At 41.7% G+C, this 23,646-nt stretch overlaps 1 protein-coding gene across 1 annotated transcript in view; it reads right to left on the bottom strand.

Moving 5' to 3' along the window:
• Positions 1-1,211: 1,211 nt before the first annotated feature.
• Positions 1,212-23,646, bottom strand: part of KCNT2 (potassium sodium-activated channel subfamily T member 2) — a 1,265,156-nt gene continuing 1,242,721 nt past the window's right edge. The window contains exon 28 of the mRNA XM_040359820.1: positions 1,212-2,111. Coding sequence (XP_040215754.1) covers positions 2,000-2,111 — 112 coding nt within the window. The 3' untranslated portion in view covers positions 1,212-1,999. The remainder of the gene's footprint in view (positions 2,112-23,646) is intronic.

The following is a 23,646-nucleotide window of genomic DNA, read 5'->3' on the forward strand; positions in this document are numbered from 1 at the left end:
GAACATGCTTTCTTTTTGGCTCGTCGAGTTTCTCGACAGTTTCCTCGACGAAAATGTACACACGACCGGTTTCCTCGGCAAAAAAATATCTCCCAGCATCTTGCTGTTTTTTTCCCGAGAAACTCGGTCATGTGTACGAGGCCTGAGTGCTGGCTAGCATCTTATTTTAATTTTGTATTTTCCACTTTATGTTTTAGCGCTGAATACTTTCTTTTATTATCATGGGCCACAATGAGCAGAGTAGACAGATGACAGGTCACGGCTACTCTATAGGCCCTCAGATCTGCTCAGATGGAAGGGGACGAATTCCCTTCTGTTTTTCGGATTGGAGGTAGGCGGGTGTAAATGGACATCTGTCGCTCTATAGAGGTGAATTAAGGGTCCCATTTGGTCGGGCTGATCATGTGAAAAGGGCCTAAGACTGCTTTCACACTGATGTGCTGCGGTTTACCCACACCATGGGTGCAGTGTAGGGCACCATAGACTTTCTTCCTCTACCAACAGCTTAATTCACAATACTGATGCTGTGGTATGGCGGGTCGGTAACCTGCGATCTGGGCTTGCCAACCCACCATTCCAGAGCAGGAGGTCGCGGGCCACATTAGAGAGCTCCGTGGGCCACTGGTTGGCCACCCCTGCACTAAAGAATGAACATCATTAGCCCCCATATGGTTGGGGGGGGTCAGGGAATGACTTAGACAACAACTGTAAATGTGCCTAATATTAAAACATTGAATGGGCTGTCATCACTATAAATAAATAAATAGTGATAGCATCATATTTGTCATGTTTTATTTTGCCAACAGTTACAGTTTAAAGTGTGTCATCCCCCAGACTATTGACATTAAAGTTTTTCCATGCTTCTAACAAGCATTAAAAGAGCTCTAAAACAAGCCAACAATGACTTCTCTAGCTGCACATATTCTGAATTTGCTGCATGTACCCTGATCCTCAAATATTTTTGTGCCTCTGCTGTAAATTTTGGTTAATAATTTATCCACAGTGTCAATAGCTACAAAAGTGAATGATGGTTTGTTTTAATTCTAGTTCAGAATATGTAAATAATTTAAAGGTGCATAGTCTGGGAACAGGTAACTTTAAATACTCACATTTTCCACTGAGTGTAAAAATTTCTAGATAATTTGTATTTAGCACAAACACTATGCAAACATACATTTCGATATATGTTTAATTATGCACAAATTAGCAATCAAATTTTACTTGTACAGATCAAGAATTATATCCTGCAACTAAAACATGGTGTGTAGCATTGATGTATAACATAAATACATACATAAATAAATAATAACTAAAACATAATCAATAAATACATACATAAATAAATAAATAAATAAATAAATCAAGTAGCTTGTGACTATCCCTTAAAACCAGGAGTAGAGATCTACTTCGTGTTTGTCTGATGGAAAACCAAAAACATAAAATGATTGGCAATGCAATAGAAAAACTTGTTTTGCAATAATATCTGTCAAAAGGTAAAATTCAACTCTCAGGACTTAAATACAAAACAAATTCACATTAGGAAGCAGTAAGACACTAATAAGATCTCACGGGTTCTGTACAAGACAGCTGCTGCATATATAAAATATTTTTTTCACAATGACCATCCTACCCAGAGTTCCATAATACTCAACTCTAGGTCACTGCAATAGCATCTCTTTAGCTCCAGGTGTTGGCTCCACACAGGTCCATACTCACTAGCCAGTATACTGCAGTGCATTTATTTATTTGGTATCCTACCTAAAGTGTCTGATGTCATTGGTCTCTTAATCCAATCTAGAAAATTACACGGTAGGGAAATAACATTGAAGTAACAGCTTGAGACATGAGTAACAATAATTCCCCATACAGACTCTGCTATAAAAAGCAGGTGTTTACTTGAATCTTCTAGCCATAGATTTAGGCTTGACATGGCTGGAAGATGTTACAGCTACAAATAATGTTTTTTTTTTTTTTTTTATTCACTGAAGCTTCTGGAATATTAGAGCTGCGTTTCATCCTTTGAGTCTTGCCCAGTTGTATTGCAAAAGCTGCTTTTCCGGCTTGATGCATTGCCTGGAACATAAGACAGTGGGTCTGGCCTGATCAGGTAGCTAAAAGCACAAAACAAAAGGAATATATTTGTACGGGTTTTGATCTCTCAACATATGAAACAAAAACAGCCACTGTTAGAACAAAGACAAGTTATGTTATTAATTTATGGACAGCTGTAAATATTGATAAGTCATTTATGCACAATTCTTGGTTTTCTGTATCTCATAAAATACAAGGTTTTCATCAATTGCTAGCCTAAAGCTAGTTATTTCAAAGAATGTTGTAAAAATTCTAGAAATTGTATAATAAAAAATTGAAGTGAAAGCAATAAAGCCCAACTCTGGGCTAACATCGTCTTATGAAAAGGTTGTCTAGAAGGTTAACAACGCAGCTCAGCCTGCAATGCTTCTCTACTGATACAGTTCCCCACAATAATTCCTTTTTTCCATTAGATGTCTTTGGTCTTCGAGGTTGAACGACATTATTAAACCCAGAACATACTGTGGACATACTGTCAGTGCAGGGCATCATCAATCGACACCTTAAATGAGTGTCACTACAGATGCTTGCACTCACAATGTGATGATGCAAAGAGTGGCACTGACATCATGTTTGAAGATCCAAAAGGAACAAACCTCTGCACTTCACTTCACTTGCCCAGCCTAAAGAAGTCAACAAGAAGTATTATAGGAGACGTTCATTCTTTAGTAACATGTTACATGTTACACTCCTTTTTAGGGTGTAACATGTAGTGTGTTACTATGTAGCACCACCCCTTTCCCTTCTTACCCCAGAGATTGGTGAATTAAGAAACTGCAAGTTCCATCAGCATGTCCTTTTCAATTAACTATGAGGGCACTGATGAGCACCCTTTTAGTTCATTCACACTTTCCTCAGATTTTTAAAAGAAGCTCATACACAGATATGGGTGAGAAAGCTGGAGGAAGAGTGTGCAGGAGACTGATCGTGGGTGCAATGATCTGCAGGCTCCTGAGAAAAAAATAAAAATATGTGCACATTTTTTTAACTGCAAAAACATGCATGTATTATTATTATTTTTTTTAAGGTCAACTTAGCCTTTAAGCACTTACTGGCCACTTTGAATGACAATTGTGCAGTCGTGCAACACTACTCATATGAAATGTTTATCATTTTTTCCCACACAAATAGAACTTTCTTTTGGTGGTCTTTAATCATCACTGTGTTTTTTATTTTTTGATAAACAAACTAAAAAAGACAAACATTTTGAACAAAAAAACAAAACGTGTTTCTTAGCTTCTATAAATGTTTTTGCAAATTAGTAATTTTAATTTTTCACTGATGTGCGCTGAGGAGGCGACACTGATGGGCACTGATAGGTGGCATTAAATGGCACTGATAGGTGGCACTGATGGGCACTGGTAGGCACTGTTGAGGCTGCACTAATAATCAGGACACTAATGATCAGTGCCCTGATTATCAGTGTAGATGTCCCTTTTCACACTTGCAATTGTGTTTACATTGTGTTTTAGCTTTGATTGGACACAGCGGATCACATGGTAAAGGGCTGCTGTGATTGACCTTTTACCCCAATCTGTGATCAGCTGTTTCTGAAGAACACATCTATCACAGAGCATGCAGAATGCATGCCACAGCAGGTGCGCGGGGCTGTGGTTATTCAGTAACAATAACAAGTTGGGGAATCATATTGGTTCTAGTAATGATGATTAATTTGAGGTAGCAGAGGAACTGTCTTGGGTTAAAACTTTATAAAGCAATGGGCCCTGATAGTATTCATCCCAGAGTTCTAAGAACTTCTGGATATAGTTGTTGGACAATTAACGGATCTTTTTAATCAATATCTTTTAAAAGGAGAAGTTTCCATTTTCATGGGGAGTTTATCAGTGGGGTCTACAATGGGGCTGCTGATGCTTTATCCAGGGCTGATTTCCGGCGTTTCTTTCAACAGCATGCGGAGGCAGATCGGAATGGCATGCTGGTTCCATCATTTGCCCAGCTGAGGTTGGATTAAACGCACTTGGGGCACAGGAGGCCAGCCTGGTGAATGCTTCATTGTCCAGGAACACGCTCAGGGCCTACAGGAAGGTGTGGAGGTGTTTATGTGGCTTCACGTCCATTTATCCCTGCAACAGGGGTTGTGGTGTCAAGTACATGATGGCTTTCATGGCCTATTGTCATGACAGTTTGTCATTGTCCTTCAACACCATCAAGCTATACCATTCAGGTGTTCAACATTTCTTTTCCCTTCTCCATCCTGAGTTACTGTCATTTTTTGCAGCTCACCCCATCAAAGCCATACTCAAAGGTATCCAGAAACCTCAGGGGAGGCCAGCAGTCACGTGCTTGCCTATTTACAGTCAGATGTCTCAGGGGTTAGCAGATTCATTATCTCACACTTTGGGTTGGGTCCCAGTTTGGTCCTGAAGGCAGCAATTTTCCTCAGTTTTTTGGGTTCCTTAGAACTGGGGAGGTGTCCCAAGCCAGTCCCTACACTCCAGTTCCCTGCAAGGGTAGTCTTACCAGGTGGCTGGATCATTTTGCCTTGCAACTCCCCAACAATACGAACTGTCAGGTGGGGCAAGGGTTTGTGATTAACTATTATAAAACCAACGCTGCCTGGTGTCCGGTGAAGGTTTTGGATCGCCTTGTTTCTTTATTCTCTGCAGCCCTTCTCGACAGCCTGTTGCTTCCCTTCCCTACACAGGGCTTCTCGTCCAGTCAGTTCATTGCTTATATCAGGATTTTGATTGGTAACTTGGGGTTTAACCCGAAACAGTTCACAGGGCACTCTTTCAGGATCGGGGAAGCATCTGTGGCTTCCAAGCAGGGGGTCCCTTCCCATGTCATCAAATACATGGAACACTGGCAATCATCTTGCTACAGTCGGTACGTTCCGGATCCCTACACGGAAGTCAGACGGGCTTTTGCCACTTTGTTGGATTAATTATTTATCGTGTTGTTTCTTTAAATATTCACTTTCTGTACCTAGTTAGTGTCTCTTTGCCCTCTTTTAAGCATACTCTCACGGGCGGCCATGGCACACCTCAGGTCGCCATAGTTGGTGGGTTAAATTTGCTCCAGTATCCAGACTCTGACTACAAGTTAGAAGGCTGGCAATTGGCAATCCTGCATTTGTAGGAGGAGTTTGGGGCCTCATAATCTCCCCTCCTTCCCCTCCACTCTCGTCGGCTAGCATTTCCGGGATCCTTCCCACCCATTCACCCATTTTCCATATCTCCTACTCAGGGTATGCTCTCTTTTAAACATACTCTCATGGGAGGCCATGGCACACCTCAGGTCGCCATGGTTGGAGAGTTACGTTCACTCCAGTATCCAGAGTCTGACTACAAATAATTTCATAAGTCAAGATTGGAAGTTTAGTGGTCACAGGGCAGTAGGACTGCAAGACTGCAATTCAGACATTGAAGACAAAAGGTGACCTAATAAAAGCACTTTTCTGGAATTTGTAAAAGAAAAAAAATATATATTTAAATATACACACACAGTATACTGTATATATAAAGTTGCTAATAAAATCTCATGATTTTTTCTGAAAATGTAACACATTTTTGTCATTATTGCTTGGTAAAGAGAAAAGCGTAATAACTATAGTACGAGTAATTATTTACATGTGTTTTCCAAGCAATCAAGAATTGTTTACAAATTCACAGTGATTTGTGAATAAAACAAGACCCTATGCTTATTTGCCAGTATTTGATAGGTTGCTAACACAGCCTCTTCATTTATTTTTCTGAAACAACAAATCTGGAATAAAAGCTCTGCAGGCCATATTATGGATGGCTATGAGTCACATTGCTAGCAAAGCAGATTTTCAGTTTTTATCCGTGTCTATGCACTGGCTTTAAAATACATTGTTATATTTAAGTATGTTGTATGCGGTTTAGCCCAGTAATACAGTGAACCAAGGTTCTCATGATGACATGCACCCAGGGGGATTTTCTAAGACAGCCTGGGTTTAAAGGAAGTGGGTTAAATGAGGCTAGCCGTTATTTAACTGGAAGATTTGCGGGATAGGTGGGAAAAATGAACTATTGTGTATAGCAGCTCCAAATTGAAGATGAGTATTGCTGCAAAAGCTTTCCTTTCTATGAATTGTTAATAGTTAATTTATCTAGTCCTGTTGTAAGTGACATAACTAACGGCAAAACCTTTTTTTTATTTTTGGATAGAGTGGAGAGGGATTAGAATGCTTGTCAGTTTTTTTTTTTTTTTTTTGCTGTTTGTGTCCCCATTAAGGAGATTTATCCTTTCTATTTGTCCTGTTTACCATTATCATTGAAAGTGAAAGTAAAATAAAATCCCTCATTGTGGGTTGTCCCCAGAAAATAAATAGAGGAAAAATCCTCCAATGGGGACACTAGTTCTGGTCACCTGTAGGTCCCCAAGGAATTCACCTAATTTGCAGGGATTTCCTCTCACTTCCTGTTTGGCTATGGGGCAGAAAGTGAAAGGAAATCTCTGCTATGGGACACAAATGACAAAAATTATATTTTACGGGAGTTCTAATGCTCCCTTACTCTATTCAAATTGAAAAAAAAAATTGCATGTGTAGCGCCTGGTTATTTTTCAGTACCGGCGCTATTTAAATTTAGAGGTAGATCAGAGTGTAGTTAAACTCTGATCCAAATTGTTATGCTTAAAACAGGGTCTCTGTCTCAGCTTGGTTGTTCTGTAGGCTCATTCTGTTGTGCTGGGGTGTTCTGCCCACCCCAGTGCAGTAGGTAGCAGCAGTGGAGTCAAGGTTTTGGTGCTCTTCCCCAGCAGCCAATTAGAAGGGTTGGGCCTCGCTGTGCATGCTGGGGGAGAGTATTTATGGGGAAGACGCCATAGGTTCTGGGTTCGTCTTCTTCGTCCAGTGTGGCACCCACCTTCAGGGCGGCCACATCATGGCGACCCGGCATTATGGCCTACCTGGCCGGGGCGTGCATGCCACGTGGTGTTCCTGGTTCTGGAGCCATGTTGGCCCAGAGCATTTGAGCAGCGACGGGACCCAGTGAGCGACTGGGTTCCCACCTTTGAGGATCCCAAGCAGTATCTGCTGTTCGGTGGGGAGTCCGTCTGAGGACTCCCCATTGAGAGGCTGGAGGTCCAATGGGATTTCGACAAACTACTGGGGATCAAGGTAGCCGGACACTGAAGGATTGATCACCTGTCAGTCGGTACCTAGGTGACATAAAGAAGGAGATCCAGCGTAATATTCATCTAAGGAGGATTGCCTCTGTAACTATAATCAGAGAGGGCCTGTGGCAGAAGTGTCTCCCTGACGTTCACCAAGGAGGGTCTGTGGCAGAGACTTTATCCTACTAAGGTTCGAGGGATACCCTGGCTGCCAGGTCAGCGAGAGAGGCCTGTCCGGGTACACTAAACCCACTCAGGCAGGACATTCTTCTACTATTGCTAAATGCACCATTCACCCTTAGGGATTCAGAAGAGCCATGAGGTAAATGTGCCACCCGGAAAAAACAGCAGCTCCTCCGGGGGTAGTGCTACACATATATTGTTACTTTAAAGCAAACCACATAGGATTTGTAGCCACAAATTATAGTTTGCCTACCTTCAAAGGTAAACTTTTTAGCTATGTGTAATTCCTATGACTCAAAGGAGATCACAGTTATGAAGTCACTGTTGAACATTACCTTAATGAAAAAATATGCACTCCCTTGGGCATGTGCAGTCAGCACGATCATTGTTATAACGACCCCCAAAAACAGGTACTCAACAAAGGGTTAAATTCAAGGGTTTGAATACAATTTAATCTGAGAAGTCTCTTTGGTGTAGAGCACTAATGTCACAAATAAGCAGAGTCCAGGAAAGGGCATTTATACACTGCTAACTAATAAAATTGAGGTCATAACTACATGTATCATTTTCCCGTAACCAGTGTACTGTTAAACTTGAAGAATTTAAACATATTGCAATTTGTGAAAAAGCCATTAAAATATTGAGATGCAACATAGTTGGGAGCAGACCTCTATTTCGAGTTCATATTTTAATGGCTTTTAATTCAGTCTGGTTTGAAATGTTCAGCCATGCTGAATAAGTGCTTTTTTAACAGTCACTACCAAGCTGCACTTTGCCGAAGTGTTTAAATACTTGCTTTGCTAACTCAGTCCAGAAAAACTCTTCAGCATTCAGGAAATAACTGTCAGCATACACTGAATTAGCACTAAATGATGACCTTGCCACCCATTTACATTGGAAAATAACAAGCGTATTAAAATCCATTTGCAAAGCTTTTAAACCATAAGCTGGAACAGGTTTTCAGAAACAGTGCTTGCTATCACTAAGGAGATGTCATCTGTGCATCAAAGGTACTGTCAGTTATAGTGCAGGAATGTTAATAATCTGAGAAACATCAAACAACCACATCTTCCTTGTAAACATGTCATAAATGTATAAAATTCTTCAAACATTGATTTGTTTCTCAAAAGGTAAGAAAAACTGGAATTGGAAGAAAAGAAGCAATTCTGTTCTTCATTCATTCGTACTTGTGATTAATAATTTCAACAAGATAAAGTACAGGCCTTTCAACAAAGATTCAGGACTTTGTGTGTTATGATCAAATTAAGAGGCCGATTAACTAACAGACACTGGTCCAGATTCAAGAAGCACTTGCGCCCGCGCAACCATAGTTGCGCGGCGCAAGTGCTTACTTGCTCCGGTGTAACGAGTGCTGCTGATTCAGGAACCTCGTTACACCGAATGCAGCCTAGAATGTGATAAACATAAGCCTCCTTATGCCTTCACATCCCAGGCTGCATTCTTGCGTTGGCCGCTAGGGGGCGTGGCCTTTGTGATCGGCGTGTAGTATGCAAATTGCATACTACCACCGATTCACAAAAGTTGCGCGGGCCCTGCCTACGCAAGGTACGGAGTTTCCGTACGGCGCCTTTAGCATAAGGTTGCTCCTGCTAATAGCAGGCGCAGCCAATGCTAAAGTATAGCTGCGCCTCCCGCTCGCGACGTTCAAATTTAACGTCGTTTACGTAAGTGAACCGTGAATGGCGCTGGACGCCATTCACGTTCACTTACAAGCAAATGACGTCCTTGCGACGTCATTTGCCGCAATGCACGTCGGGAAAGTTTCCCGACGGAGCATGCGCTGTTCGCTCGGCGCGGGAGCGCGCCTAATTTAAATGATTCCCGCCCCCGGCGGGATCATTTACATTAGGCAGCCTTGCGCCCGGCTGCTTAGCATATTGCCCGCGCAATTTACGGAGCAACTGCTCCGTGAATCGCGGGCAAAGCGCAATATTTGCGTGGGCGCAGAGAAAAAAATTTGCTCTTTGCCCACGCAAATATTGCGCGATTCTACTTGAATCTGGGCCACTGAGTGTTTACCTGTTAAACATTCCCTGGCACATAGCACATTAATGGTATTCCAGCTGTGTGTGTTAAAAAAATAAAACTGCAATGTGATATTAAAGCGGAGTTCCACCCAAAAGTAGAAGCTCCACTTATCTGCCTCCCCTCCGGTTCCACATTTGACACCTTTCAGGGGGAGCGGGTACCTGTTTCTGACAGGTACCCATCACCACTTCTGAGAAATCTCAACGTGGCAAGATCACTCAGAAGTTCGCCTTCCCCCGACACAGGGTCATTCAGAAAATGCAGCCCACTTCGCGGATGTGCAGTAGGGAACCGGCTGCGAAGCTGAAAGGCTTCACTGACAGTTTCCCTTACCACGAATGGCAGTGGCAGCACCCGAGAGTCAAAGAAAACAAAGGCTGGGGTGCCCACAACGCTGGATTCCAGGACAGGTAAGTGTTCTAATATTAAAAGTCAGCAGCTACAGTATGTGTAGCTGCTAACGTTGATTTTTCATTGCTGGGGGGGGGGGGTGTGAGGCATTAACTCTGCTTTAAAGCTGAATTCCAGGTAACGATAGCTTTAAATAGTTAATTTGGTCTGGCTTGTAGCTAGGCATTTACCACACCTGGCTGATCCCCTGGAAGCTTTAAATCATTGTAAAAAACACCTCATGAATACAATTAAAGCTAAAGGGGTTGTAAACCCTCATGTTTTTTCACCTTAATGCATTCTATGCATTAGGGTGAAAAGCCTTCTGTAGGGCAGCAGCCCCCAAGATCCCCCCTTTTACTTACCTGAACACGATTGTTCCAGCGATGGGGATGAGCACATCAGCTCCAGCTGCTGTCTCGGTTCCTCATTGGAAAGTTTGATAACAGCAGGGCCATTGGCTCAAGCTGCTGTCAATCAAATCCAGTGACACGGGAGGGCGGGGATGAGTTCTGCTGTCTGTGTCAATGGACGCAGCAGTGGGACTCAGGAGCGCACCCGCATGAGTGCCACCATGGAAAGTGTCTCTCTGTGGGGCCGCTCTGTGTAAAACCCTTGCACAGAGGAGGTAAGAGGAGGTAAGTATAACATGTTTATGGTCGTTACCCTCTGACCGAGAGAGATGTGGATCACATAAACACGCGACAAGACTTACAACATAAATAGACCTGAAGTGTGCCTTGGTGGTCTGGTCAGTATGCCAAGAAAAAAGATTCAGATATGGAAATAGCTTTTATTGATTTATTGTATTTATTGAGCCAGCTTGGTAAAGGCTTGTGCCATTTCTTCCTGAGGATTTGGGATGCATTTGGCAAAACAAGGAGACTTCCATCAGCCTGGTATCTTGATTACATGGAAGATCTGGGTAGAGGGCGCTAGACCACTCAGTAATATATTATTAACTAATAAGTGAAGTGATCCTATAGAGAAAATAGCACTATATATGAATACAAAATATAAAGCTAATTAGTCAAATTAAATAACAAAACATCATAAGTGTCTTCAGGGGGGCGCCCCCCTGAGGCCAATTTGGCTGTTTGTTTTTAATACTCTATTTTTATATAATTTTATTAAACCAGTATCACACTATTGGCATCTCCATTGGCTTTTTTTGCATATCCCAACTGGAATCCCTGGTGATGAGGCTAAGATCTTTTTCCTGTCCGATGTGTATGCAGGCACAATCCTGCATAGGCTCTTTTGACTAACTTTTTAATAAAAGTAGTCCATTTCTTCCGGTAAGCGCATCCTTTTCTCATCAACACAGTTATTGGGTGTTAAAGAAGACTGGAATGTGGCGGTGGCATTTTCCTTTTTTTCACTTAAAGCAAGATATAACCAACTAAGAAGATTTATCACTTATCTGTGACACACTATTTGATAAAATATTGGGACTTGATATCATGGACTCATGACACAGAGACACTTATGATGTTTTGTTATTTAATTTGACTAATTAGCTTTATATTTTGTATTCATATATAGTGCTATTTTCTCTATAGGATCACTTCACTTATTAGTTAATAATATATTACTGAGTGGTCTAGCGCCCTCTACCCATATCTTCCATTCATTACAATCAGTATTGTTTATGAGGTGCAGCTTTTTTTAAGTATCTTTATTTATATTTATTTAATATTTTTTGGCGCTGAATTTCACCTTTTTTCACATCTTGATTACATGGTCTGGTACTCCCTGTTGGGAGGCAGCTGAGGCTGCTCTAATTCAGAAAGAATGTCCAGAGAACTGACTGGGGTTTGAAGCCCAAGTTACTTAGGAGGATTCTGACATGCTTGACACACTGGCTGCCACTCAGGGAGCTGGTTTAGAAAGGGTAGCAACGAGCTACCATCAGATTGGCTGGGTAGATGGAGCAGTAGTCGGTCGAGCACCGTCACTGGGCATCAGGCGTTGTTAGTCTGAAACAGGTTGATGCCAACCCCCGTGGCTGGTTTGTTGCATTTGCAGACTGTGAGGCCCCATACACACCATAGAATCTATCGGCAGATAAATCCCATCAAATGGGTTTCTGCGGATAGATTCTATGGTGTGTACACTCCGTCGGATATTTATCCGCGGATAAATCTCCCCTGGGATGGATTTCCAGCAGATGGATATTTGCTGACATGCTCAACAAATCCATCTGCTGGAATCCATTCCAACGGATGGATCCGCTCGTCTGTACAGACTTACCGGATCCATCCGTCCAAAGGGATTCCCCGCACGCGTCGTAATGATTTGACGCATGCGTGGAATTCCTTATATGACAGCGTCGCGCCCGTCGCCGCGTCATAATAGCGGCGACGGCGCGACACGTCATCGGCAGAGGATTTCAGCGCGGATTTCAATGCGATGGTGTGTACACGCCATCGCATAGAAATCTTCTGAAATCCTCGAGAGGATTTATCTGCGGATACGGTCCGCTGGACCGTATCTGCGTATAAATCCCCTCGTGTGTATGGGGCCTGAGAGTGTAGTTGTTCGAAAGCGAGTCAGGTGGTGTCGGAGCAGTGTCTGACTGCCGGAGCCGCTGACTGTAAATTCACTAGGTCGTAGGGAACCATAGAAGGCCTGGTAGATGGCTGTTTGGGTGACTAGGCTGGGCAAAGCCCTAAACAGGGAATGAGTAAGGATTTTAGACATGTCCCTAAAGAGGGAACTCTTGAAAGGTAGGCGCTTGCCACTGATTACAGGTTGATGCTTCTGTATGCTTGTTGGAGGGACTTGACTGCATGGGCTCAAGAATACTGACGATTTACTGGAGTCCTGCAGGGACAGGAAATGCTGGATGCCATCTAGATATGGCGTGATAGTATTGTGAGAAAGGGTAAGCTGCGTGTGGCAATACGATATGAAGGCTAGAACCTGTCTAACGTTGCCTATTGTTGCTTCGGGGCAAGGGGCCAAAAATTGCGGTTAGTGTTCCAAGCAGTGCGATAAGCCTTCAGTGTGTTGCGTGCCAAGGAGTGATTAATAAGCTGGGTTGCATTGATGAGATGCAACTTCAGTCCATCGTCAGCAATGACCAGGGTGGGACAGGCATAGTTGTTGGGTCTGACTCTTGCTGGAAAAAGTAAGGTTGGAATGGGAAAGCGCATCAGCTGCGATTTTGCATTTGCCTGGAATATGTCTACATAAGATATTAACTGGTGACGGAGTGACAGCTGCGCGAGCCTGCGCAGGAAGGACGTGATGGGGAGTGACTTAGATCTACCTTAATTGATGATGTCGGCTGTGGCCTGATTGTCTGTGGTGAAGAACACTGTCTGTCCTGTTCAAGTGTGGCCCCAGACTTGGGCAGCTGCCACGATGGAGTACAGCAAGAGGCGTGATCAAGACTGGGTGAAGCAGAAATTTAAGAGAATTTCTGGGGGCCAAGGTTTGGAGAACCAGTGGCGGCCGAAAAATGTCTGCAAAAGCCTGTGGTGGTTTGACTGACACTGCCGGGATGAAGATTGAAATGCTGTTCTATCATGTGGGGAAGTTGTCCCACATAGCCAAGTCTGCTACTTATGCTTGGTCTAGTTTGAGAACTTGGACTGGATCTTGCATTGGTGTGAGAAAATCAAGACAATACACAGGTGCTCAACAAGACGATATACATGCACTCGCTGACCAACGTGCGCTTGCAGACCAACGTGCGCTCACAGACCAATGTGCGCTCTCTGACCAACGTGCGCTCGCTGACCAACGTGCGCTCGCTGACCAACGTGCGCTCGCTGACCAACGTGCCCTCGCAGACCAACGTGCCCTCACAGACCAACGTGCCCTGGCAGACCAACGTGCACTCGCAGACCAACGTGCACTCGCTGGTGCTGGATGGAAACCTGAATTAACCTCCGGGAAAAAGAAAGAGAAAGTATGAGTGGCCCGCGTGCCACTGAAGATGAATGGCCAACTGGGTGCCACTGTGTGTTTGTGTGGCTGATTGTTTGTCACTGAGGTGTGTTTGCAAGTTTAGTTTGTATTCGGGTTTGCACGTAGGTGCGTGCCGCAAAGTGTTTTATACTACTGCAGACAATATTGTGTGGTTGCAAGAGTGTCAGTGAGTCTCGATGAGTATGAAGGTTTGCTGAGACGATATTGCGTTTTGCAATGGTCTCAAATGAGTGTCAGGCTGCTGAGACGACTTTGTATGGCTGTACGGGTCTGAATTAGGTGTCAGGTTGCTGAGACGATATTGCATTTTGCAATGGTCTCAAGTGAGTATCAGGCTGCTAAGACGACTTTGTATGGCTGCAAAGGTCTGAACGGGTGTCCGGTTGCTGAGACAAGATTGTGTGGTTGCAAAGGTCTAGACGAGTGTGGGGTAACTGAGATGATGTTACATTTTGGGTTTGCTTTGGACTGGAGTGGGTGTGCAACACATCCGAAGAGTGTGACGCACAGGCAATAACTTTGGTAAATAAATGAGAGAGAAGAACCATGTACAAACAATTTGTAAGTTCCGCTGCGGGAACTAAAACGCATGGCATGAGGGAAATAACGAATGGCAACGGTAGAAAGTATGCAATGTATCTGATACAAATCGGTTATAAGGAGAAATGACTCATACAAAACGGTTGTAAAATGCATGAAATTAATCCGATACGAATCGGTAGTAAGGAGTATTGAACAAATCTGATACGAATTGGTTGTAGAGTATATGCTACCCCTTGCTTTGAAACCGAACACCTACCAACCACCCATCCCCCCAGGCTAATCAAGTGCAGACAAGGCACTAGGTGGGACTAATTACCACCTAAATCTGCCAAAGAACCCATACAAACAATACATGCTACTCTCCAAATGGATAAGACAGCAACCATGGACAGTCAATTTTATAACCAGTGGCTCGGAGGCTTGGATTTACAAATTAATCGTATGTTTGGCAGGAGGAAATTACAAATGTACTACACCTGAATGATGTTGGAACATGAGCAACAATAACTCAGAGGCAGATTTTTTTACAAAAGGGATGCAGGATCGGAAGCTTAACGAATTGCAAGATTGCACATGATACAAAAAGGTTTGAATACTACCTGCGACAGTAAGCAGGAACCACCGACGAAGACCATGAAGGGAGAAGCCGCAATGCACTTGCGATTGAATGCGCAGACTCACGGACATGAGGTGAGCTGGGAAGAGTCGGCCCAGTGACGTGTAGTACCGCACACTGAACCGACAGCGCATGGGTGAATGGGCTGCTTGAATACCCTCCGGGCTCCTCCCATAAACTCAGGCCACCATACTGGCCTTCTTATTTGTTATTTAAAAAACAAAAACATGAACCTTTACAACCCCTTAAGCATTCTCTGATTGGACAATATAGAGATTGTGGTGTCACCACCCTGCCTTTCCACCTCATCCAATCAGGGAATGCATTGAATCAATTGAGAAAATGCAAAGAGTTCTCTGAATATCGCCTGTGACAAGTCCTGTGTTCACAATGCAGCAAGGCAGCTACATGGCATGGAATCTGGAAACTATTGGAGATCATTGTAATAGCGGTGCTTGATACAGTAATTTCCAGCTTCCGAGGGGATCAGCCAGATATGTTCAGTATATGCATTGTACATTGGTCCAAGTTGGAGCAATGTAACTATGTAATAATGTCCATACCTGGAATTTTTCTTTTATAAACTGCTAATGCCGTGGGTCATATAAGGTCTAATGTGAGAGCAAAAAAATTCAAGGGTCCAAAGTTTTTAATGACAAAATTAGTTCACAACAGAAAAATGAGCCAACGTTTTGTTGGGACCAAGCAGACCCCCCCCCCCTCCCCCTCCACAACCTTTCATCAGGGTTCAGAATGTATATTGTGCTTAAACAGACGTCAGATGGATACCACATAGATTTGTTGTTTTCTGCCTTGAAATGTTTTAAAAGGGACACTTGCTAACAGTAGCATTAACTACCCCGTTTTGAAACTATTTCAAGCAGAGGCATGATTTGCCCCAAAAGCACATTGGATTTTTTTTTCTGCTATGTGTAGCACCCTCCAAATTCAAGTGATAGAAGTGAGGCAAATTTTGTTTTTGGCTCTACTGTTAGAAGCCTGCAGCTACAGGTCCTGGATAGTTTCAGCCAATCCCTGGTCGAGAAGAATGGCCAGCAGGGGGCTGAAAGGTGTATTTCTGAAATGTAAAAAATGTGTATATATACCAAGGTATGGAGCCTCAAAAAGATCATTAAATACAAACAAGTAAATGTGGCTGCCCCTTTAAGAGTGGAAATTTTTATCTCTAAATAAAAAGAATATAAAGAAAAAGTGGAGTTCGCAAATGATGTCACACGGAACCCGGATCCGGTGTCCATCGTGTCTGGGTCCCATATGACATAATTTCTGGACTGGAATCCAGAGTTGGCTTGGAATGCATGGCAGCTCTGGCCAAGCCACCCCATCTGCACATGATTTACACACTAGTGCTGGTGTTCAGACACTTTTACATGTGAGTGCAATACCATTTCTTGTTATTTTAAAATACCAATTTTAATAAATACTACACTATGAGGTCTTTTATCCTGTCTTATATTGGGGGACTTTACAGATGACCATCTTGCACTACTGGAGAACCAAATCCAGAGTAGAACACCAGGGAAATCACAGCCTCTAATGGCATAAGCGCTTTTTGACCTACCTGTAAAAAGGGGTCAAACTCAGGTGAGTGTACATCCAAACTATGAGCACAAGTGGTGAAGATTTCGGGAACCTGATGTAGAAAGTAACATTGGTGTTGTGATTTGTCACATTGGACTTTATAATTAATTTATCCACTTATTTGATCGCTGTTCGCCGAACAGGCAATGTTCGAGTCGAACATGAGTTTGACTCAAACTCGAAGCTCATCCCTACTGCCTACTGCAATGTATGATTCATTCAAGGCATTCCATATGACAGTTGCCAGTGATTATGTTAGTTCTGATTTTTCATGCCATGCCATGCGTGCAGCACCATAGCAACTGCAGATCTGAATGGACACTAAGATGGAAACATCCTAGATAGATAGAAAGGTAAAAGGGTTTAATTCCACTTTTAGCTTAACCTCTCTGGACCTAAGGTCAGTGTTGCCAAATTTAGAGACAGCACGTGTCAGTTAACTAAACAATAACCTTATGACAAATTTGTAAGCCTAATAATAGCTCTGTAATTAACTTACACAGTTGACAGTTTAATTATTAAATAGGTGTCAGATGAACAATATAACATGAAGGTTGCAGGAACTACTTTGATTGGTTACCAGTTATTAGTGAGGACCCTGATTGTCATTGATAACAGGTCTAGAGAGCTAACAGCTGTGCAATGTGTCAATAGTTGTGCAAGGTTGACATGTATAAACATATCGCCAGCACAGAGCAACGTTCTGCATAATGTTAAAGGGAAAGTAAACCCTGATGGGTTTTACGTCCCATTTTGTGCCCTGCAAACCCTGCAAAGTAGAAGCATAATGGGCTAGTATGCATCGCACCTGGGGCCGTGGACTCCGACTGTGTGACTGGCCGGAGTCGCGCAACGTCACTCCCATGCATGCACACCGGAGCTGCCAGTCACAGCACTCGATTGGGAGGAAACGGCACTACAAGGTAAATATCTCTTAAACAGCACATGTTTAGGAGATATTTACAGTACCTAAAGGTAAACCACATTCTAGGCTAACCTATAGGTTATATCAACATGGGGACAAGGTGCTTTGAGGTGCTTTGCCCCAAAGCACCCACTTCTCCATGTTGAGGGCATGTGGTCTGGTATGATTCAGGAGAGGGGAGGTGCTCGCTTGTCCCTTCCCCTATTCTGATCTGCCAGGCTGCTCTGGGGGACTGGGGGGGGACCCCATGTACGTTTCTAAAAATAAATTACAGGAACTTTTTTTTATTCAGCTGCCAGCAGAGAAACCCATTGACAGCTGATGACTCATCGGTTGTTAAGGACGCCACAGCCGGCTTCCTGGCCCCCGCTCCTTACCAACCAACACTGCTGGTGTACACTAGACATGTGCACATTCAAACAGGATACAGAATGCAAATCTTTTGTTATAGATGTAATTTTCGTTCTTTTGCCGTTTTCGTTTTGTCGTATTTTCGTCAGATCGTTCGCATTTGCGGTTGTTCGTTATGCGGCTCATTCGTAATCCCGTCATTTTCGTATTTTGGTGCTTTCATTTTTTCGTATGTACACATTATTCTGCGGGTACGAAAATGAACATTTTCGTACGAAAACAACATTCGTACGAACGGGAATGCACATATCTAGTGTACACTGTGCCCTGATTTGGCAAAGTTTTGCCCAATTAGGGTGCAGATTTCACTGTGCAGCTCTCAGTGCATTGCTGGTGTTCATAGGGGTGAAATACCCTGCAAATTCAAGTGTTCGGCGAACAGCCGAACAGGCAAATGTTCGGCCCAAAATCATGCTAGGGTCAAATCCGTTTGTAGTTTGTAGATGGTATAACTTTCACACAAACCAATTTGTTTTTTATTTATATATAGAAAAAGAAAAAAAAAGCGGTGATCAAATGCCACAAAAAAAAGCTCTATTTGTTTGAAAAAAATTATATGAATTTCATTTTCATACAGTGTTGCAGGACCCCGCAATTACTAGTTAACCACTTAAGCCCTGGACCATATTGCTGCCTAAAGACCCAAGGTGTTTTTACAGTTTGGGACTGCATCGCTTTAACAGACAATTGCGCAGTCGTGCGACGTGGCTCTCAAACAAAATTGGCGTCCTTTTTTCCCCACAAATAGAGCTTTCTTTTGGTGGTATTTGATCACCTCGGCGGTTTTTATTTTTTGCGCCATAAACAAAAATAGAGCGACAATTTTGAAAAAAATGCAATATTTTTTACTTTTTGCTATAATAAATATCCCCCAAAAACATATATAAAATTTTTTTTTTTTCCTCAGTTAAGGGCGATACGTATTCTTGTACCTATTTTTGGTAAAAAAAATCGCAATAAGCGTTTATCGATTGGTTTGCGCAAAATTTATAGCGTTTACAAAATAGGGGATAGTTTTATTGCATTTTTATTAATTATTTTTTTTTTACTACTAATGGCGGCGATCAGCGATTTTTTTCGTGACTGCGACATTATGGCGGACACTTCAGACAATTTTGACACATTTTGGGGATTTTTGTCATTTTCACAGCAAAAAATGCATTTAAATTGCATTCTTTATTGTGAAAATGACAGTTGCAGTTTGGGAGTTAACCACAGGTGGCGCTGTAGGATTTGGTGTACACTGTGTGTGTGTTTACAACTGTAGGGGGGTGTGGCTATAGGAATGACGTCATCAATCGAGTCTCCCTATATAAGGGATCACTCGATCGATGCAGCGCCATAGTGAAGCACGGGGAAGCTGTGTTTACACACGGCTCTCCCCGTTCTTCAGCTCCGGGGAGCGATCGCGACGGAGCGGCTATAAACAAATAGCCGCGCCGTCGTCCCGGATCGCTCCCCGAGGGGACCCGACCGCCGCAAGTCGCGGGTGGGGTCCCGATCAGACCCCCACCCACGTCTAGGCAGGGACGTACAGGTACGCCAATGTGCCTGTACGTGCCATTCTGCCAACGTATATGTACATGCGGCGGTCGGGAAAGGGTTAAAGTAGCACAGTGCTGAATAGCAAAAAATGGCCTGGTCATGGAGATGGTAAAACCTGTTGCAGGACAAGTGGTTAAATATGATCATTTTAAAAATTTACTAAATGTATCCAAATTTTCTGCATTTAGCTACTCACAATTTTTTTTTTCTGCAATCAGATTGTTCTTTGAAACAAATAGGTCAGTTTCATTATCTTAAATTTGTCTAATACATGTTACAGTTATTCATCATCATTTTTTATTACAGAGAAATAAAAAGCACCTAACCTTTCCCAGTTTGAAAATGTTGTTTTGTTTTTTACCTTTTTTATTGGCCTAGCTATGTAGCTCCTTCCATCCACAGACTGAATTAAATTTCCATTAGTTAAGGGAGCGTGTGGTTAAATATGAAATACAATAACTACTATTGATTTATAGCAGCTTTGGGCTATTGTTATAATACTGTATTTGATATTTAAACAGATAGCAGATAGTAGTTAAATGTAAGTTTGGACAATATATAAAACTTATTTAACCACTTGCTTACTGGGCACATATACCCCCTTCCTGCCCAGGCGAAATTTAAGCTTTCAGCACTGTCACGATTTGAATGACAATTGGTCGTGCGATGTGGCTCCCAAACAAAATTAACGTCCTTTTTTTTCCACAAATAGAGCTTTCTTTTGGTGGTATTTGATCATCTCTGCGTTTTTTTTTTTTTTGCACTATAAACAAAAAAAGAGCAACAATTTTGAAAAAAAACCCCACAATATTTGTTACTTCTTGCTATAATAAATATGCCAATTGTTTTTTTTTTTTAAACAATTTTTTTCTCAGTTTAGGCCAATACGTATTCTTCTACATATTTTTGGTAAAAAAAAAATATTGCAATAAGCGTATATTGATTGGTTTATGCAAAAGTTATAGCGCCTACAAAATAGGGGATAGAATTATGACATTATTATTATTATTTTTATTTTTTTACTAGTAATGGTGGTTATCTGCATCAGAACTGGACTATTACAGCGGACACTTTTGACACGTTTTTGGGACCATTCACATTTATACAGCGAACAGTGCTATAAATGTTATGCACTGATTACTATATTAATGTGACTGGCAGGGAAAGGGGTTAACCACTAGGGGGTGATCCAGGGGTTAATGTGTTCCCTGGGAGTGATTCTTACTGTGGGGGAGGGGACTGACTGGGGGAGGCCACCGATGGTTGTCCCTTTGTACAAGGGACACACCATCGGTCTCCTCTCCCTGACAGGACATGGATCTCTGTGTTTACACACAGAGATCCACGTCCCTGTCTCTGTAACTGCTGATTGCGGGTACCTGGCAGACATTGCGGCCACCGGCACACACATCGGCATCTGGGTGACGTAAATAGACATTCTGGGTATTTCAATTTGCTGCCAGTCGCTTAAAAGATTAGCAAGGAAGCATAATAAAAACATATAAGGTTAAAACAATGATAATATATTTTTCGGGAAGCAAACTGAAGAGGATTAAACAGACCTAAAAATGTAAGCATGCATTTTCATGAGTGGGCCCACATGGTAATAAAATATGTAACAGACAAGTCTTACATTTTAAAGGTAAATATAAAATGCCCCTTGGTTTCTTCCCCATATTTATGCAAAATGTTTGACGAGCAAAACAACATTTTTCAGGATGTCTAAAATGAAATACTTGAGTAATGAAGCACAGAAACACCTGTGTTATGCTGAATTTTGAGAACAGAAACTAGAACTGTAAATACGTGCATCATTATAATATAGTCATGGTTCTGGAGGAAACATTTTTTTGCTTCTTTTCTCATAATTACTAATCTCCAATCGGCTGGGTCATGCGTGCATTTTGGCAGTGCAAACATGAACAAACACTGGAGTGGAAGGAACTCAGAGTTTCAGGAAATAATGTTTACTGTGATACTAAGATGGAGGGATAGATAGATTATGGGGATGAAGCTTGGTGATATAAAAATCCCAAGATACATCTGGAATGCAATTATTGTATTGATCCACACAACATAAGATTTGTCTGCGAAACCTGCTGTATGTCTGCCTGCATGTCTATTTTTTTTGACTAAAGGTAATGTATAGTGGTTTTGTTTGAATTTTATTTATTTATGTATTTATTTATTTTGGTCATAAGCATGTTCTTATCGGTTAAATATGAAATATTACATAGTAATATTGTAATTTAACTGTTTACTGGGCTGCATGGCCTTCACCTGTAAAATTGCCATATACTAGGGGAGCACGTAGTCTATTTACCTATTCTTGTTTGGATTTTTGTTGCTTCTCAGGACCCACCATTCCCTGCTGGGGAAATTTCACATTTCCTATTTGCTTATTAAAGTTGTCTCACAATATCTAAGAATGTAAGCCTCCAAAGTCTAGTTGCCTAAGATGACTTCATTGATTTGGGGAAAACTCACACTACGGTGAAAAAGTGTAAAGAATTAATATATATATATATATATATATATATATATATATATATATATATATATATATATATATATATATTAATTACTAAACTTGCAGCAGCTGTACACAAGGTGCTATTCACTTGAATCAATGTAAAAATAAATGACAGCGCTTGCAACCGTCCAGGAAATTAATCAAAACAATGTGCAGATGTATCCCAAAAAGGATATTGAAAATGCTTGTGTGCTATGTAACAGTTGTAATAAATATAAAGATTCATTGATAAACAACGAAACCAAATTATATAATTATATATTGCAAAATGTCCCAATAAAAAGCTCTTGTGCTCCGATCCTTTGTTAAGTGCAACATGCTCGAAACTTTCACTCAGTGATGTGACTCACTCCCCTTCAGTATCTCCACTCACCAGATCTAGGGGACCCTTAGCTTTTCAGTCTAGGAGTCAAAAAAGGCAAAGATCCAGCAGTGACTGATGTCTTGAACCTGTCCGCAAGAGATCTCCCCCAACGGCATGGTTAGTATATGGAAGGAAAGGGAACTGATAGTGAAGTGCTTTAGAAATTAGCGTTTATTGCACAGAAGATGGTTCTACTTACAAAATAGCAAGATAAAATGGACATGTACTGTATGTATAATACATGCCCATTTTATCTCGCTACTTTGTAAATAGAACCATCTTCTGCACAATAAACGCAAATTTTTACAGTACTTTACTATCAGTTTCCTTTGTAAAAATTAGCATTTATTGTGCAGAAGATGGTTCTACTGCCCCCCGCTGTGATTGACAGCAGTGCCAGCCAATGGCTGCGCTGCTATCAATCCGCCCAGTCTAGCCAATCAACGGCCAGGATGGGAACCGAACAGGATGACAAGCACGCGCCCGGGACTTTCGAACAGTGAGGTAAGTAAAACGGGGGCCTGGGGGGGGGGGGGGGGGGTGCTGTCAGATGTTTTTTTACCTTAATGCATAGAATGCATTAAGGTAAAAAAACTTTTACCTTTACAACCCCTTTAAACCTCATCTGCCATACAGCAGTTTACTCCTCTGTTTTGCCTAGTTGTTTTTGTAAAAATGCTATATCCTGTTGTGAAATTATTTCCCTGCTTAGCTTAGTACTAGGGTTGCATTTTTCAAAACTGAGTACAAGTACCAATACTTTTTTCAAGTACTTGCTGATACCGATTACAGATACTTTTTTTTAAATGTCATGTGACAGTGGCACTGATATGCAGCACTGTTCGGAACTGATAGGTGGCACTGATGAGATGTGTCAGTAGTTTTTTTATTTTTATTTTTTTACAATTGTATTATTATATGTATATATATATATATATATATATATATATATATATATATATATATATATATATATATATATATTTTTTTTTTAAATGCTTTATTTTTTAAAGGGGGGGGGCAGTAATCATTTTTTTTATTGTCCTACAATTTAACATTTAAATATGTATTACAATTTTTATTTTTTATGATAATTTATTTTTTATCAGACCAGTTGGGGGGGGGGGGCGCTTTTGTAAGATATCTGGGGTATAAACAGACCCCTGTCCTCTCCCCTTTAAGACAAAGAAAGGGACTAAGGACACAGACTCACCAGTTCATTTCTCTGCAGCCTCAGCTGCACTGAAGATGAATGGACAGGAGTCAGAGGATCCTGTTTATTTATAAACTGAAGCATTGTAAACACAGTTTACGATGCTCAGTTATGAATGGAGTCAGTGATCACTGGCTGTTCA

This window comes from Rana temporaria, chromosome 7, assembly GCF_905171775.1.
Source record: "Rana temporaria chromosome 7, aRanTem1.1, whole genome shotgun sequence".
Lineage (NCBI taxonomy): Eukaryota > Metazoa > Chordata > Amphibia > Anura > Ranidae > Rana > Rana temporaria.